Consider the following 16,468-nt stretch of genomic DNA (forward strand, 5'->3'; position numbering starts at 1 on the left):
ACGTTGTCAGGCATGCGTACAAGCACGTGGGGGCCACACAAACTACTGAGAATCATTTGGAGTTGCTTCAATGACATTTTAGCAAAATGGACCAGTGTGCTGCATCATTTTCTCACTTTCATTTTTGGGGTGTCTTTGATTTCCCCCTCTATAGGGTGATCATTTTCATTTCTATCAAATGATGTGGCATCATTTTGTTACTAATACATCACCCACTTATTATCAGGAAACATATTCAAGATCATTTCCCCCCCAGTTTAGATCTGATATGTTTTCGAAGTGTTCCTCTAATTTTTTTTAGCAGTATATATTTAATGTGCAAACAGAGGAGACAAAAACAGGAACTCAGGGCGACGGTGCAAAAACTAAGGAGGGCACCGTGGGCAAAAACACGGACAGCAATGAACAAAAAGGTACTGGAACTACCACATGAGCTGGACGGAGGTCTGGTGCAGCAGGACGGCAGAGCTGGTTGGGAGTAGCCAGATGAAATTGCAACAGGAGGATAAGGTAAGTGGTAGCAGGAGAAAAGCACATGGTCTGGAAGCACAACCATTGAGAATAATCCAGCACTGGCTGGCTGCAGGTGAGGAGACTAAAAAGGGTTGCTGATTGAACACAGCTGCAAGAATTGGGTAGCTCCGCCCAGCTCAGGAGGTGTCACAGTCTGAGCAAGTGAACAGAGAAGTCAGCAATCTCATACTGTACACATAATGAAAAACAGCACAAAACTAAAACAGGCGACAAGTGTCACCGTAGCGCGTGACAATGCAAACTAATTGTGTGAAAATAACGCCGCATATTGAGGCACGTGAGACAGATGTTCGAGTCCTGCTGCGGTATTTTATTGAATAATGTTACTTTTGCTAGTCAAAACAAATACATCACTTAAATTGGGCGAAATTTCAATTTCAAGGCAGCAGGTGAACTACTTCAATGGACTAAATATGACAGCGGTCATCGAGACGCCCGTCACTATTTTGTGGCTTTACAGGATCGATGCGGGTGACGGGTGTATCTATCAAGGCTTTACGTGACTTTAAGTGTATAGGAGTGATGCAGGTGACTGACTGGTGTTTTAATCGTGACGATAAATGACGTTTATGTCACGTCTGAATGAAAAGAAGGTCTTCTTGCAGGCTGCGATAAGAGTGGAAGGCAGGTGGACGCCGGAGGAAGCAGCGGAGGAGCAACGAAGACCTGAGGACCGACCGGTAAGACCTGATGAATATTGCCTACAAGGTATACCGTTGAAAAAGCAAAAAGGCAATTTTTTACTAAGTATTTGTTGAAATGGCTGGACAATATATTTTTATAGGGAAGGAATGGTATGGGTGACATTGACGTTTGATCATTTTAACGAAGTGGATCTTATAGTTCATCGTATCGACGACCACAGCAGTATTCATTCCTCTTTTTACACTTCTATGACACTTCTAAATCAGATATGAACGCTTTTAGCTCCATAAGAACTCCCGAGTCCTTAAAAAGTTTTTCAGTTTTCCTGTTCATCAAGCTTTAAGGTTATTGCATTGAAAAGGACAAGCATGACATTTAAAAAGTCATCACAGCAATAAGTAGGTGCATTCAGCTATATGGAGGACCAAATGGCACAAAATGAATAAAATAAATGTGTCATTAATCAATTAAATCAATAAATAAATCATTCAATAATTAATTTAATGTAAAACAATATATTTATTTGGCTATTTATTTATGTAATGATTGAATTATTTCACTATTTAATGATTACACGTACTTGATGAATTATTCTGTGGCAACCACCCATCAAATTCTGTGGGCGGGGCTAACTCCAATCAAGCCCAATGATTGGCGTTAGGGTGACGTCATCTATGCCTGAGTCCGCTTGTTTCGGTCTATTAAATAAATGACACAAATAGTGAATTAATGACACATTGAATGAATTATTGAAAGCTCAATTTATTGATTTGATTAACGACACTTTTAATGATGTCATTCGGCCCCATGTGGTCCTCCATATATGGAGGATTGAAAGTGCCAAAATTAAATAAATAAATACATCATTAGATAATTAATGAAATATGTCATTAATTAATGAAATATGTCATTAATTAATTAAAATTGGAATTAAATACATTTTAATTAATTAATGACATAGAAATATGAGACAGAGAAATATGTCATTAATTAATTAAAATTGGAATTAAATACATTTTAATTAATTAATGACATATTTAATTAATTATTTAATGATGTATTTATTTATTTAATTTTGGCACTTTTAATCCGGTACAGTGGCTCATGAATTTATTTTATCTGTCAACCTCGCCCATCAAAGTCGGTGGGCAGATCCTAACACCTGATTGGTTAGCCTGCACATTAAGTCAAGGCAAATCGATTCCAGATAATGGATTGATGCAGCGCTTGTGAACACATTCTGATACAATGGGTGGCGCTATTCACCTCTACGTTGGTTTGGATACTCTATCAAACAAAACTTTATTGACAACTCGGTCCTCTAGCCCCAATGATGATACATCGCGTGAGGCGCAGGACAAAATGTCAAAAACCTGCCCAGAGCTGCTGAGAGAAGCAGCGAATTTGATTGAAGAAGCTCTGAGCAGAACTCCTCCGGCTCCGGCGGCTCAGTCACAGCAAATACCTGCTGCTCCATCACGTCACGTTACACCTGTCCAAGGTAAGCTAAATAATTGAATGTTAGCCAGGTGTGCTACTAATCAATGACTCAGGACACAGGTAGAGGTTAATTTAGAACAATTTGGAGTTGGATCGAAAGTGTATTTGCGGTAGGCTCATTACTGTGTACATGTTCAATGTAGCTAAATGGCGGGAGCATAAAACTAGTTCGCTAATCGGTAAATAGTGTTAGCTGGCAGTAACATGCCAAGATAGACGTTGAGGCTGATTGGTGACCAGTGAGCTGTGACATTTTTCTGTGTTGCAGCCGAGGTAGCAAGGCTCTTCGCGCCGTATAACGGTGGAGCCAGAAGGAATATGATGAGACGACCAGCACAAGTCCAAGTGCGTCGAAGAAGCTACACACACACACACACACTTTTTGTTGTTTGGCTGACCACAAGGCGGATAAAGTTCCAAGCGTACTGCTTAAAGCAGACCTCCTCACTTCTGGACTCTGAGAGCAAAAAGTGACATTTTCAGGTCAGTATGAAATTAGGAATTTGCCAAAACCAAAAGCAAAAAAAATAGTTTGTACTGTCTGTGGCTCGTTAAAATTATTTTCATAGTGTGAATAATAGTTGTCACGGGCTTGAGGTGAGTCAATATGAGTTATGTCTTTTTTTTTTTTCTTCTTCTTCTTTTTTCTTTTTTTTTACAGGGAGTGACAACGATCCCATGGTTATAACAAATAAACTGATGGAAGTGTTTCCGAAGCTCAAAGAAGGGGGAGGCTTAGAATTTCTAAAAATTGCAGGATCTACTCGTAGTCGAAATCTTGTGTTGCTTCCGTGTCCCAGCACTGGATACACCATTGCCTATCTGAAAGATCCATCGACGATGATTGGACAGGCTACAATCTACATACGTCCACTTCAACAGGATCTACCCACAGATTGTGTACATCGATTTACAGAGACAGTTTTATACATAATCAAAACAAAGCTCACTGGTGACTTTTAATCATTAGTTAAACACAATTTGTTGTTGTTAGGAGAGCTCACAAACTGCATCTGGTCCAGTCATCCCCTGCATCACCTGTCAAGAGGAAGTTCTCTTTTCAGAGATGAAGCTGCACAGATTGAGTTGCAATGGGTATGTAATTCTTAAAGAAATGCAAGGGTAGCATTTGAATTTTTATTTTGGAAAATGTCTCTCTTCGAGTGTTTTGCACACAAATAATAAAATATGATCTTAATTTAAATTTTGTTAACTTCAAGGACACCGATGTAGGAATCAGAGAGAGAACAAGAGGGAGGCCGAAGTGAAGAAAATGATAGACAGCCCCAGTCAGTGACAGTGTTCCAGTGAGGCCTGGAACATCAGCTGAGAGTGCAGTTGTACCAACAGTGATTGACGAGGACTTGGATCACAAAGAAACAGACAATGGTTTGTGGCATCACAATAGGGTTGCTGTAAGATGGTGTGTAACTTAAACTCAGTCAATAGAAAAATGACACCTGCAAGATATAATTAGATAAGAGAATACAATTACACACTAACACTCAACTGGGTTATATATTTTGTTAAAATGTTTAGTTTTTCTTCAGAATGTTGTTTTGCTGTTTTTATGTCAGCTCAGCTTTGTAACAGATTCTGAAGATGTTCGGTCTGATGTTTGTCAGAACTTTCCTCCTTTTCTGTAGACTGAGAGGATATCTGTATCTGCAGGTGACATGCCAACTCACATGTCTCTCTGGAATAGATAACTTTATTATTGTTGTCTAGAATGGAAACTTATTAAAGAACCAGCTCAAGCTGCCAAAGTTTTCAAAGAGAATCTGCTGTAGAAACATGCATCTGGAAAACCATTGAGAATGAAAATGGATGTAAGGGACTCTGAAGAGGACAGGGAACGGGAACTTCTCTCATTCTATAAACAGCCGCAAGAATGGGCATGTCCACTTCACTGTACTCTTCTTGGTAGGTAATATAAATCTATCAGTAAAGTTTATACAACTCAAGTATCTTATATGGAATTGTTACATGGGAGAATGGGATCCAAAAAAATATATAATTTGATGACCACTTATGAAAAGCACAATATTCTGTTATCTGGAATAGTAAATATTAAGGATGCTATTCTAGAATTACACCCAAAGTTATGTTACCCTATCCAGTTAACTGCATTAGTCAGCCACTGTGTTTCCACTGTGTTAGTTTTTTGTTTCAGGTGATGTTGCTGTCGGAGAGGGAGTGATGCGGTACTTTATGACAACAATAATATCCAAACTGCAGTTTGGATTCAGTCTAGATCTTGGTAAGTCTCTTACTATTTTGAATGTTAAGCTGATGCAATTTTGAAATGTATATCAGTTGTTAATTGTTGTGACTTTATCCCCTGCTCTCTTGGTACTTTACAGGAGGAATGGGCCGAACACTGCTTTTTGAGGGTGAACCTGACCATCTTGTTCCAGCAGCATCAGAGGTGCTTATTGAAAGCGACCTCTTCCGGGTTACCGGAAGGATATTGGCCCACAGTTTCCTGCCCCCGTGTCACAGGATTAAGTCCTGCTGTAGTTCATGTACTGTTCAATGGGGACCCTGAAACAGCGACTGTTGTTACAGAAGACTGTCCTGATCTGCACATCAGGAGTATCATAAAACTGGTATGTATCATAAACTTTGCCTTGCAAAATTGTTTGGGCAAATGTAATAACTTGTATGGTCTTTTATTTTAGCTTGAACATGAAGAACTTACGCCAGAACAGAAGCACACAGTTTCAGATCTTTCCCTGTCTTGGGATCTCCCGGCAGTCAACAAAACAAATCGATGATGGCTACATAACAAACTTCTACTGCATGCAGTGAGTTCCTGCTGGTTAAGTGACAAAATTCATTGCTGTAGTTGTTGAAATTATGGAAAGTGTTGTGAACCCTGGCTTGTTATGTTATGTCAACACTGGCAGAGATGGAAAACATTTAAAATAATCTTTAGTTTTTGCCCATTGTCATGTTAAAGTTCTTGAAAACCAGCATTTAATTCATATACATTTTAACTACCTCAATATTTCTCACTCCTGCAAGTGCTGATAGAACAGTGTCATATTAAAAAAAAAAAAAAAAAAAAAAAATTCGTAAATGTTGACACAGTAGGAAAATGATTATACAAAACAAAATGTAACACATCTGGTTTTATGAATTTACCTTTTAATAATATACTTTAAAAAGGCGATACAGTCAAGTGTTCACCACGGCATTTGAGCACTAAAGACATCAGTTGCACAAATGTATAAAATGGAATACATTATTCGAAAATGTGTTAATACCTTTATTAAGGATTGACATATTCTGTACTAGTTTGAATGGATTTTATAAAACACTTCATTATGCTTTTATGAACCTACTGTGCCAACTTTTGTAAAAGTTGGGTTGAGGATTTTGTCTGTAATATGGGCCGGGCCTGTCTCCTAGGTCATTGGGAGGACCATGCGCCAAATTAAACAGCTGAGAAAGGGACTGAAAGATGTGATGGTATGGCCCCTGCTGACATCTAGGCCAGATGTTGTCTCACTTCTTTTCCCTAAAATGGCTGAAATGCAGTTCACACCCCAGGTATGTCAATTTAGTTACATTTGTAACTTTACTTAATGAATTTACATGTGTTTTCAATGACTAAGCTGGTTATTTTTCCATTTACCAAGAATGTGATCTGCATATTCCTTCACCAAAAAAGTTCTCACTTTAAAATAATTACAATGTGTTTTTAAAGATGCTCCTAGAAAAAAATCACATGGCCAGCTGAGGACAGTGATGATGAAAACTTTGACATTGAGTCCACGTGCCGCTTCACTGGCTTTCTAAGGATGTTCATTGAAACGGGTATTAACACCTTATTTGAAAAATGTATTGCTCTCTTTACAAATGCTTCCATGTCTCATGGATAGATATGATCAATTAAAGTTTAACTAAATGTTGTCTTGAATCCATTTTATGACTTTTAGCTTCATCAGGTACATTGGCCCAGCTGCTGACATTCTGGGTTGGCTGGGAGAAGATTCCTCCTGAACTGAAAGTGATCTCTGGGGGAACCCTTCCTACGTCCGCCACATGCTTTGAAACACTAAAGCTGCCAGCTCATTTCAAAGCCTACATGGACTTCAAGGAAGCACTTGTCTCTGCCATAAGTAGTGCACAGACTGGATTAGGACTTGTTGAAGTTTTCAGACAGATGTCATTGAATGCACTGTTCAGTAGGTCAGGTCAATTGAAAACATGAAACATACTGTGCAGTAGTTGATAAATTCATAATATTTTTTCCACTTACTAAAACCAAACAGTTCTGCACGTTCAGCTTTCAGTGTTAACAGAACAGCATTCATGTTATTCATTCTGTGGCCAATAATGAGACAGGAAGAAAAGGAGTGGAGCTATGCATAAAGTGCATTTACAAGATCTTAACAATGATTATGGTAGAGCTTCAAAGTAAAACAGCTTTTTATACCCCTTTTTTTAAGGAAAGCAAACTTTTTCAGTTTATGCTTGCTTGTTGTAAGATGCTAAATAAAAGCATAGGTTGGACATCAGTCTGCTATGATTCTTGATAAAACTTGCACAGTCTCTACATATGATCTAAGTGCATCAGTTACAGAAGCTCCTGGAGCTGGCAAAATGGCCACCTCTTCCAGCGAGAGCTCACGGGCCAGCTGAACCTCGGGGACTGACACTGCCTCCATGAAGACTGAGGTCCGTTCCAGTCGATCCCATAGTCTTCATAAACCTGAATGGAGGACAAGCATGATCAATCTTGTACTTGAAACTAGTCTTACACATCATTACACAATTTTTTCATAAAACTGAATAGGCAACATTTAATTTCTCATCAACTTGGTGACCAAAAAGTCTTAAATTAGTAGTTATGCAGAATATACACAATAGAAACTACAGCTCAGAGGTTGATCTTTGAAAGCTTTAACCTCTGAAGTAAAATATTTTCTCCAATAATTCCTTTGGAGGAACAGACATTTAAAAAGTGTTAAAAGCTGATCTTTAACCTCAGTAGGATCCTCCACAGGGCCTTGCTCTCTGTATCTTCTCCAGAGTTGCTGTGGTGACTGATTCCTTTCAGGTCTAAGACCATGAAAGTTCCAAGCATCCCTGAAAGAGTCGAGGCTTTGCTGGATTAGTGGAAGGAAGCTCCAGTGCAGTGCAAAAAGATGGACTTCATTGTCTGGATTCAGTGTTCCCTGATCTTCCAATGAAGTGAAGATCTGATAGAAGAGGTCCAGGGCATGTTCATACACATCTCTCCACATCCTTTCTATTCTGTGTTTAGGAAAAAAAATGACAAGGTGATCATTTGTGTGACATATGCCAAAGAAGTACATTCAACTGGTATGCTGCTTGTGTGAGCCTAGTTGCCAAACATATTTATTTACCGTTGATTGTGGACACTTCTGCCTGTGATGTGCGAATTCCTGTCTGTACCTCTGCTCCCGATCATGAATTCTGCTACATCTGCATTCTCGCCCCCTTTATCAGACCGTACCCTTGATGGCAGCCCGTACTGCTCAACAGCAGCGATAAAGCTCTGTAAGACCGTACTAGCTCTGTTATTGCCAGCCACAGTCAGGTAGACGACTAAACGACTGAATCCATCCACCCCACCATGGACAACAAATCTCCATCTGTCAGGCAATTGTGAAGACAAAAAGGTACAACTTTATTGTAAAACAATTCTAATGACATCTATAGAAAGAGGAATTATTTATCTGCTAGTATCACTGACCTGATGAGCTTATGATTGCCATCTATATGCCATAAACAGTTTGGGCCAGGAACAGAATACTGCCGTCATCTTAATACACGCAGTCTTAGACGCCTCATGTAGACTCCCTCTGCATCAACTCTGCGTAAAGACTCTTGCAGTCTTGAGACTGAGGGGAGGAAAATAAAATAAATAACCATAAACTCAATGCCAACTTCATTAGAAACACTTGTTCAATATACTTGACCAGTACTGGAACAACAAAGTACCACTGTGATTGCCTAGGGTGTGTGCTGCGTTGCCTGGCAACAGACTAAGGGAACCGTTTTTTTTTCCGCGGAGCTATATAGCTTAACATAATTTATTTCATCACCCTCTATTAACATTTCCTTACTCAGCACTGCTAAAAGCTGTGGTTGAACTTTAGTATAAAAGCAATATCACACGAGAGGTAGTGATGTTGTACTGTATATCGTTAAATATTGCCCATATTGTACTCACTTGGAACACGCATGTAGCTTGTAGCCGGTGTTTGGATGTCTTCTGTGGACTTCACTGACAATACGGTCCAACTCCTCATCATTCACAGCTGAATACAGGTCTGTCTTTCTGTACAAACAAAAAACATTAACATCGAGTGATTCACTAAATGTAATATCGTTTCGGAGTGGATGAGACTGGCAATTCATAAACTGAAAACTCATGAATTTAATGTAAAAACCTTAAACCGTATTGTTGCATGCGCCTCCTGATGGTTCTCTTTGACACTCCGAGCATCGCTGCAATTTGACAGGCTGGTAATCCACAATGAACGTGATGTTCCAGAGCGGCCCTCGGTATGTCAAATGCCAAACGCCCTGGTCCCTGTGTGTGCTCCTGTTGCACCCTGGTACCAGAAAAGCGGCGAAGTACTTCTTCTAAATTTGCAGTCACTCTACGGTCAACATCTTGGTCAGAAAGTGCGGAAATAACTCCAACAACTTCAATAAGTTCCTCTGCTTTACACGCTACATGCTCGGGGTCAGCAGGTCCTGCTTCCACGTACTCTGCAAGGTCTAAGACATCTCTCACCAACTCTGTAGAAAGTTCACGGAGATCCTCCATCAACACAGCCGCCATGTTTCTACTTTCGGTTTCACGGCAGACCAAAGCAGGGGATAAGACAAGATTCGCGTTAGCCCCGCCCACCGAATTTGATGGGCGAGGTTGACAGATAAAATAAATTCATGAGCCACTACACCGGATTAAAAGTGCCAAAATTAAATAAATACATACATCATTAGATAATTAATTAAATATGTCATTAATTAATGAAATATGTCATTAATTAATGAAATATGTCATTAATTAATTAAAATTGGAATTAAATACATTTTAATTAATTAATGACATATTTAATTAATTATTTAATGATATATTTATTTATTTAATTTTGGCACTTTCAATCCTCCATATCCATACAGCTTTTCACGTCACATTTCTTCACTGAGCTGTCAGTGTGTGACGCCATTATGGTTTGGTCACTTTCAATGTGAAGGACATGGTTGGCGATGAGAATGATTGGATGTAATAACGTGTGACATTTAAGCTGCAGGCGTCGAGTGGATTCATCCCTCCTGGGTCGGAGTAAGCTTGACAGAATGCCTCTAAAGCAGGGGGGTCCGAAGCTTTTCCACCGGGGGCCACATCCTGAAGAATGAAAGGATAGTTAGAGTGGTCGTGTGATGATGTTTGGGATGAGGTCAAAAAGCCTAATAGAACTTTTTCCTCAACCTATTTTGACAAAAATGGCAATTCTATTTGTTCTCATAATAATACACTTTTTAAAAATAACACGTTTTCTTTCATATTTCAGTTACTAAAATTACATGATTTGACTTTATTCTTGTAAAAAAAAAAGTTCTTGTTGGAATACAACTTTTTTCCAACATTACAAAATTGTAAAAGCCTTTTTCCCGTGACTTAATTTTTTTACTTTCCTATAAAATACTGCTGATTTTTCCATTTTCATTTTATATTTTTAGTTGAGCTGCGAGCCAATAAAACAGCTACGGGCCGCACTTTGGACACCCCCACTCTAAAGAGTATTTGTGTTGCAGCGTTCTTTTATTGACGGAGCATTGAAGTGTTTGATAAGTTATTGTGTGCTATGATCAAGCCTCAGCCTATCAACACTCCCTCTTGACGACAAACATTCTCACCAACTCCTGGACTCCTTCCTGGTCGAGGTAACGTCAAACTTTACTGCAAATCTTTCAAAATGCGTGTCTGATGACGTCGTGTCTTTCAGTAGAACGCTGCATGTGCGCCACGATGGGGACGCCTGGAGGGGCGTTCTTTCTCCTCCTCGTGCTGATCGCCGCAAGGATTTCAGGTGTCATGATCAATACGTCCTTTCATGCTGGATGCGTACACCAGCAGTTATTGAAATGGAACACTATCCACACTGTTATATACCAACTGGCAACACTCTTATTTACACCCGCTGACTACCTTTTCAAGGTGGCGCCAATGTTGCTACTCACACTGGCCAAATAATTGTAACTAGAAATACTTGTGGCGTAGCTGTTAGTTAGCAAAGAACTACAGAGACAACCGCCGATGACATCACAGGTGGGCGCTGACTGGAAAATGTACGCCCACCGAGGCAACATTTTGATGTAAACCGCAAAACAGGCTAACGCAAGCGGTGTTGGCTAAACGTGTAGTAATCTGCAAAACCATCAAAGTCTTGAATTTGATGAATAAAAAAGAAATGCAAACTACAAGCTGCATGCAGTTACATATCATGTCTGTTCTTCACCAGCCGTCCAGTTCCCGTGTGGAGGCACCACATGTCCAGCAGGCATGGACTGCATCGAACGTGGTGGGAAGACGACCTGTGCCGACCCTTATGACAGCTACACTGACCTGAGGGACAACTGGCGTTCCACACAATTTAGTGCCCACTCAAGCAAGGAGAGATGTGACAAGAGAGTTGAGTGGAAGGGCTGGTATCGTCTGTTCCTGGAGGACAAGAGTGCACATATTCCTGAGACATGTGGAGTAGAACTCTATAAGTGTGGAACCAGTGGACCAGTGACGATGGTAGAACCTCATCCCACACAGCTGGGTGAAATTGTGATTCGGGACGTGTGTTATTGCTCTCGTGGAAAGTGCAACCCTAGCGACAGACACAGCATCCATGTCAAGCTGTGCTCCACAACAGTTTCCACCTACTACGTGTACAAACTGGTCAAGCCACGCATTTGCTATCTGGCCTACTGTGCAGGTATGTTCCATTTTTTACAACCAACTGTACAGCAGAATGATAGAGAATATTGAATGTGGACCCATGTGGTGTCAGAATGTTAGTCACCTGATAAGAACAGCCATGCTAGCAGATGTAAAGGTTACAGTATGATCAATGTCATGATGCAGCAATGTCATATTAGTGAAGGTGACTGTCATGTATTTCCATATGTTGGCATATTACACACAGAACAGTTAGAATTGGATCCTCCACTCATCAGTCTCCTCGATTGTGGCGCTGACAAAATCCAAGTGGGCGTGGATTCAGCTAAGATGAGACTAATTGGTCGTGACCCACTCAATGGCAACCTGATTGACAGCACGTGTTCCCAGGCCAGGGAGAAAGATGGTGTGGTGTGGTACGAAGTTGGCACTCAGGAAGGTGCCTGTAGAAACACACTGAAGGTAACATTAATATTGCAGCTCTCACTTTATTCCCATAATATTTTGACCTTATCGCAACCTAATTTTCCAAAAATTATCAATTTATTCATTGTCTTGTTTCAAAGTATTTTTGTAGGGCAATGCTACACAAATGTCATTTGATTTGTTAGCAATATTATGAGATTATTCTTGTAAAATGCTCGGAATTATGACTTTATGATATTTTGACTTTATTTTTGTACACTTTTTCCATAACCTAATTTTCCAATTAATACATGTTTCTTGTCTTGTCATTCATATTTTTTTAAAGTTTATTTTGTAAACTCTTGCAAAAATATTTTGATTTTGTAAACTGTTTTTCCATTTCTGCTGCTGTTTTTTTATTTCCTAAATATTTATGTTCTTCTCGTACTCATGACTACTCCCATAATGTTTTGATTATGCAACATAACTTTTTCCACAACCTAATTTTCCAGAAATTCTGTTTCTCACTAAAAAAGTAGAAAATTGCAACTTTTTTCTCATTTTTTGGACTTTGTAAAAATGCTATTTTTCATGTTTGTTGTTTTCTTGTTAAGTTTAAAATGTGCAGAGGGCTGCAAAGACAAGCGTATATTTGAATGAAATGTTTTCATTTGTTTTTCAGACCAACGGCACACATGTCACCTACTCCAACACTTTATTCATCTACCCAGCAAACAGTTCTTCCGTTCTGCCAGCGAGTCTTCCTTTCTCATGCGAGTATCCCCTGAAGACAGACGCCAGACTGAATGTGGTCATCAGACCGACCGTGGTGTGAGTTGTCATGAATGAATGGAGATGAAATGATACAGGTTTCAGCCATGTTATGTCAGTATGGTGTAATTAGGGATGGAACGGTACAGTCAAACCACCTTACGGATCGACAGTTTTACCATATTTTTCTGTGTGGGCGCATGCGTGGGGGCGTGTGCGGGCCGGAGAAAAGCCCTGGTAATGTCCCAACACTTGACCTCAATGTGAATTATGTAAAGCAGGGATGCAGGGCCCACTTTGATATTTGTGTATATTTTTTACATTTTGTTTTGAAATGTTATTTCTACAATGAAAGCAGCGTGCTGCCATTGTTCAGCAGAGATGAGAAGGCTGCACATTAGTAACAGAGCAGCTTTACTAAAAATAAAATAATCATCACCCTGTTCACTCTTACTGTGCACCGTGTCCAAAGTGTGGCCCAGGGGCAGCCCGTTCCTAACACGAAGCTTGTATATAGCGTACAGTCCAATAAATGTACACAGCAAAGTGGCCCCCACATCCATTTTTGCATTTCTGTGTGAAGGACCAAAGAAGAGGTTGTCCAGCCCCAGGTCCCCGATGAGCCACCAAGCCAATCCGGAGCTGCAGAGGGGGTGCCACCACGCAGGCCAGTAACAGCGTTACATTTCCTCAGAACGTTAGAGCATTGCTCCACAAGCAGGCCCATAATAATTAGTATGAGCCGTAATAAAATGAACTTGCTTTATGAGTATGTGTGTCTTTTACTGACAGGGTGGACAATGTCTTTGTTGGCTCGGGTGCCAAACTGGGAACCTCCATGGTCCTGTTCAAGAACTCCTTCAAGAACTCCTTCGATGCAAAGACTTACGCAGCAGGTACGGTGGTCCTTCCGGTGGGCTCAGCGTTATATGTGGGGGTCTCTGTGAGAGATCCCCGCTTGGCGGTTGTTTTGGAGGACTGCTTCGCTTCTCACTCATCAGACACAAAGAGTCCTGGCCAACATCACCTCATCCAAAACAAGTACGTCTTTGCTTAGTTGGGGTGAATATGGAGACCAGATGCAGAATACTGATGATCAACTTTTTTATTAGAAGCCCCACTAACCGCCAGCAAGTGTTAGTGGTTGAGAGCGGCGTATCCCACCAGGCTCGTTTCTCCGCCCTGCTCTTCCTTCTTCAGGGAAAACACCAAGATGTTTACCTCCACTGCAGCCTGAGCCTGTGTGACAGAAAGACCACCTCTTGCAGTCCCAAGTTGGATCCGTCACTCAGTAACCTTAATTGTGGCTCTGACAAAATCCAAGTGGGTGTGGATTTAACTAGCATAAGACCCACTGGTTATAGTGCTCTGACTGGCAACCTGGCAGACGGCAAGTGTTCCTGGACCAGGGACAAACATGGTGTCGTGTGGTACGACGCTGACGCTCAGACGGGTGCCTGTGGAAACACACTGACGGTAAAAAGCAGCACACGCACGTAGACATTTATTTTGAAGACCTACACCTTGGAATCATGTGGATGAAATCTGTTTTTCAGATCAACAGCACACATGTCATCTACTCCAACGCCTTATTCATCTATCCAGACAGCTGTACTTCCTTCTTTCTGCCCCTGGTTCTTCCTTTCTCATGCGCGTATCCCCTGGACACACCCACAAGACTGAAGGCACCCATCAGACTGAACCTGCCGTGAGTTGTCATGAATAAATAGGACATTGACACAATTAGCTATGGTTTGGAATGATTCTAGTAAACTAGAAACTTTATGAATGGCCTGGGGTTGTATCTGACAGGTTGCTGTATTGTGTATTTACTACTAAAGTGTTTATTTAACATGGCATTTGTATATGTTGACTATTTTGATACTGAAAGGAGTTCTGTGGAATTTTTGTGTGAAGGCCCAGCAAAGAGGTTGATCGCAACCAGGTCCCTGATGATCCATCAAGCCAATCCGGAGCTGTGAATGAGGACCCACCAAGCAGGCAAGTATAAGGCTTACATTTACACAGAATGTTAGCGCATTGGTCCATAATAACACGTATGAGGCAGAATAAGATGCGCTTCGCATGCAGCCACATAATAATGAGAGGAGAACTCGTGTCTTTTACTGACAGGATGGAAGGTGTCTTTGTTGGCTCGGGTGCCAAACTGAAAATCTCCATGGTCCTGTTCAAGAAATCAGACTATGCAGAGCCTTATGCGGCAGGCGCGGTGGTCCTTCCAGTGGGTTCACCATTATACGTGGAGGTCTCTGTGGACAAGAAAGATCCCAGCTTGGCGGTTGTTTTGGAGGAATGCTTCGCTTCTCACTCATCAGACCCTGACCATCTTGAACGAAACCTTCTCATCCAAAACAAGTATGTCTTTGCTTAGCATGGGTGAATACGGAAACAAAATGCAAAACACTGATAAATGCTGTTTTTCTTAGATGTCCCACCGACCGCCAGCGAGTGTCTGTGGTTATGAGCGGCTCATCCCTCAAGGCTCGTTTCATTACCTCGTTCATCCTTGTTGGAGAATCTGGAGATGTTTACCTCCACTGCAGCCTCAGCCTGTGTGACAGCATGACTTCTTCTTGCATTCCGGTGAGTCGCATACAGTTAGTTACAGTTGTGTTGTTGTTGAAGAACCTAGTTGGAATGTTATGTTGTTCCACATGTAGTCCTGCTCCGGCAGAGCCCGACGTCATGTCTTCAAGTCTTCTCCACTAAAGCCACTAACCATTGGACCAATCACTTGTAAGTGTTTTTTCATGAAGTTATCATGCTGCATTTTAACGTAATGTGGAAATAATGACCATGTTTTCCCTTCCTCTTTATTTCCAGGGGAGAAATCATCTGAGTGACATCCATGGCATTGGACTTTGAGTTTGATAGTCTACATGTAAATGTCAGAAAAGTGTGATTGAAAAATCAGCATTTTAGGTCCCAAGTGTTCAATGATGCTTGTATTTAATGACAAAGAACCCAAAATAGCAGAAATACTTTGAGCACTGTAAATAACGTACAATTGAAATGTTTCACCGCTGAAGTACACGATTGACTTTTGGAATTTGTTAATGTTCTGGCTTTTTGGGTTGTTTTTGTTCTTTGTTTGGGTTGAAATAAGCTATGGAGTATATGGATGGATTTTTTGAGTGTATTCTATTGATTTTGTTGCATATTGATTGTATGACCTGCCCAGGGACTTGAGAAGGAAAGAAGCTGCATGCAGTTGGATCTGGTGTAATGCATGTCTTTAAGAATGTGCTCATGTCCCTGTTCAATGAACAATAAAGTGAATTGTTGCAGAGTCTCCAGGTGAGCGGCTCCTAAAATTCTGTTTACACTTACAGCTCCCTGCATAATCATTGGCACCCCTGGTTAATTTGTTTAGCTTCAAAAGTATTTTTAGAAAATAAAAAAAACCCAGACTAAATAAATTTTCTACAGAGCAGAGCCTCTGTTTCTTTGAGACAGACCAAACAACCATCAGGTGTTTGGGAGGCATGCATGGAAAAACCTTTTCCGTTCGGTCCAGAGACCAAGATAGCTTTTTGGCAGCAAACACAAGCGAACGCAAAAGAGTGCAGAAAAGCACCTCATGCCCCCTGAAGTATGGGGAAGGATCGGTGATGCTGTGGGCCTGTTTCTCTTCCAAAGGCCTGAAAGAAA

General features: G+C 40.8%; 2 protein-coding genes across 7 annotated transcripts; one reads left to right on the forward strand and one right to left on the reverse strand.

The window, feature by feature from the left end:
- The first annotated feature begins 1,139 nt into the window (after positions 1–1,139).
- Positions 1,140–16,109, forward strand: LOC129187760 (uromodulin-like). 4 transcript variants are annotated; one of them, XM_054787432.1, is made up of 15 exons: positions 1,140–1,214; positions 10,545–10,614; positions 10,677–10,760; positions 11,193–11,657; positions 11,868–12,082; positions 12,708–12,856; positions 13,380–13,463; positions 13,589–13,837; positions 13,909–14,272; positions 14,353–14,504; positions 14,714–14,797; positions 14,930–15,172; positions 15,244–15,400; positions 15,478–15,553; positions 15,641–16,109. In XM_054787432.1, exons 3-15 carry the CDS (start codon positions 10,688–10,690, stop codon positions 15,658–15,660), a joined length of 2,331 nt encoding a protein of 776 aa, XP_054643407.1. In that variant the 5' UTR covers positions 1,140–1,214; positions 10,545–10,614; positions 10,677–10,687; the 3' UTR covers positions 15,661–16,109. The 4 variants fall into 4 exon arrangements, with proteins under 4 accessions (XP_054643407.1, XP_054643408.1, XP_054643406.1 ...); XM_054787433.1 differs by having other exon boundaries at positions 10,680–10,760; XM_054787431.1 differs by having other exon boundaries at positions 1,153–1,214; positions 10,411–10,614; positions 10,680–10,760.
- LOC129187768 (uncharacterized) lies at positions 5,856–9,633 on the reverse strand. 3 transcript variants are annotated; one of them, XR_008572461.1, is made up of 6 exons: positions 9,108–9,633; positions 8,888–8,995; positions 8,408–8,555; positions 8,058–8,306; positions 7,674–7,944; positions 5,856–7,399 (listed from the first exon to the last, which is right to left on the reverse strand). XR_008572461.1 is itself a non-coding variant. In XM_054787450.1 (4 exons), the coding sequence occupies exons 1-4, from the start codon at positions 9,503–9,505 to the stop codon at positions 7,265–7,267; spliced, it is 912 nt and encodes a 303-aa protein (XP_054643425.1). In that variant the 5' UTR covers positions 9,506–9,633; the 3' UTR covers positions 5,856–7,264. The 3 variants fall into 3 exon arrangements, 1 of the variants encoding a protein (XP_054643425.1); XR_008572460.1 differs by having other exon boundaries at positions 8,888–9,633; XM_054787450.1 differs by lacking the exons at positions 8,058–8,306; positions 8,408–8,555.
- Positions 16,110–16,468: the final 359 nt, after the last annotated feature.

The sequence above is a fragment of the Dunckerocampus dactyliophorus genome, chromosome 9, assembly GCF_027744805.1.
Source record: "Dunckerocampus dactyliophorus isolate RoL2022-P2 chromosome 9, RoL_Ddac_1.1, whole genome shotgun sequence".
Classification (NCBI taxonomy): Eukaryota; Metazoa; Chordata; class Actinopteri; order Syngnathiformes; family Syngnathidae; genus Dunckerocampus; species Dunckerocampus dactyliophorus.

Excerpts from the sequence above, each read along its gene's own strand:
- LOC129187768 (XM_054787450.1), bottom strand. The coding sequence starts at position 9,505 with ATGGCGGCTGTGTTGATGGAGGATCTCCGTGAACTTTCTACAGAGTTG. Across the intron at positions 8,996-9,107 it reads ATGCAACAATACGGTTTAAG|AAAGACAGACCTGTATTCAG; the intron begins GTTTTTACATTA and ends TTGTTTGTACAG. Across the intron at positions 7,945-8,887 it reads AAGCTACATGCGTGTTCCAA|AATAGAAAGGATGTGGAGAG; the intron begins GTGAGTACAATA and ends TCCTAAACACAG.
- LOC129187760 (XM_054787432.1), top strand. The coding sequence starts at position 10,688 with ATGTGCGCCACGATGGGGACGCCTGGAGGGGCGTTCTTTCTCCTCCTC. Across the intron at positions 14,505-14,713 it reads CCCATCAGACTGAACCTGCC|GCCCAGCAAAGAGGTTGATC; the intron begins GTGAGTTGTCAT and ends TTTTGTGTGAAG. Across the intron at positions 14,798-14,929 it reads AATGAGGACCCACCAAGCAG|GATGGAAGGTGTCTTTGTTG; the intron begins GCAAGTATAAGG and ends TTTTACTGACAG.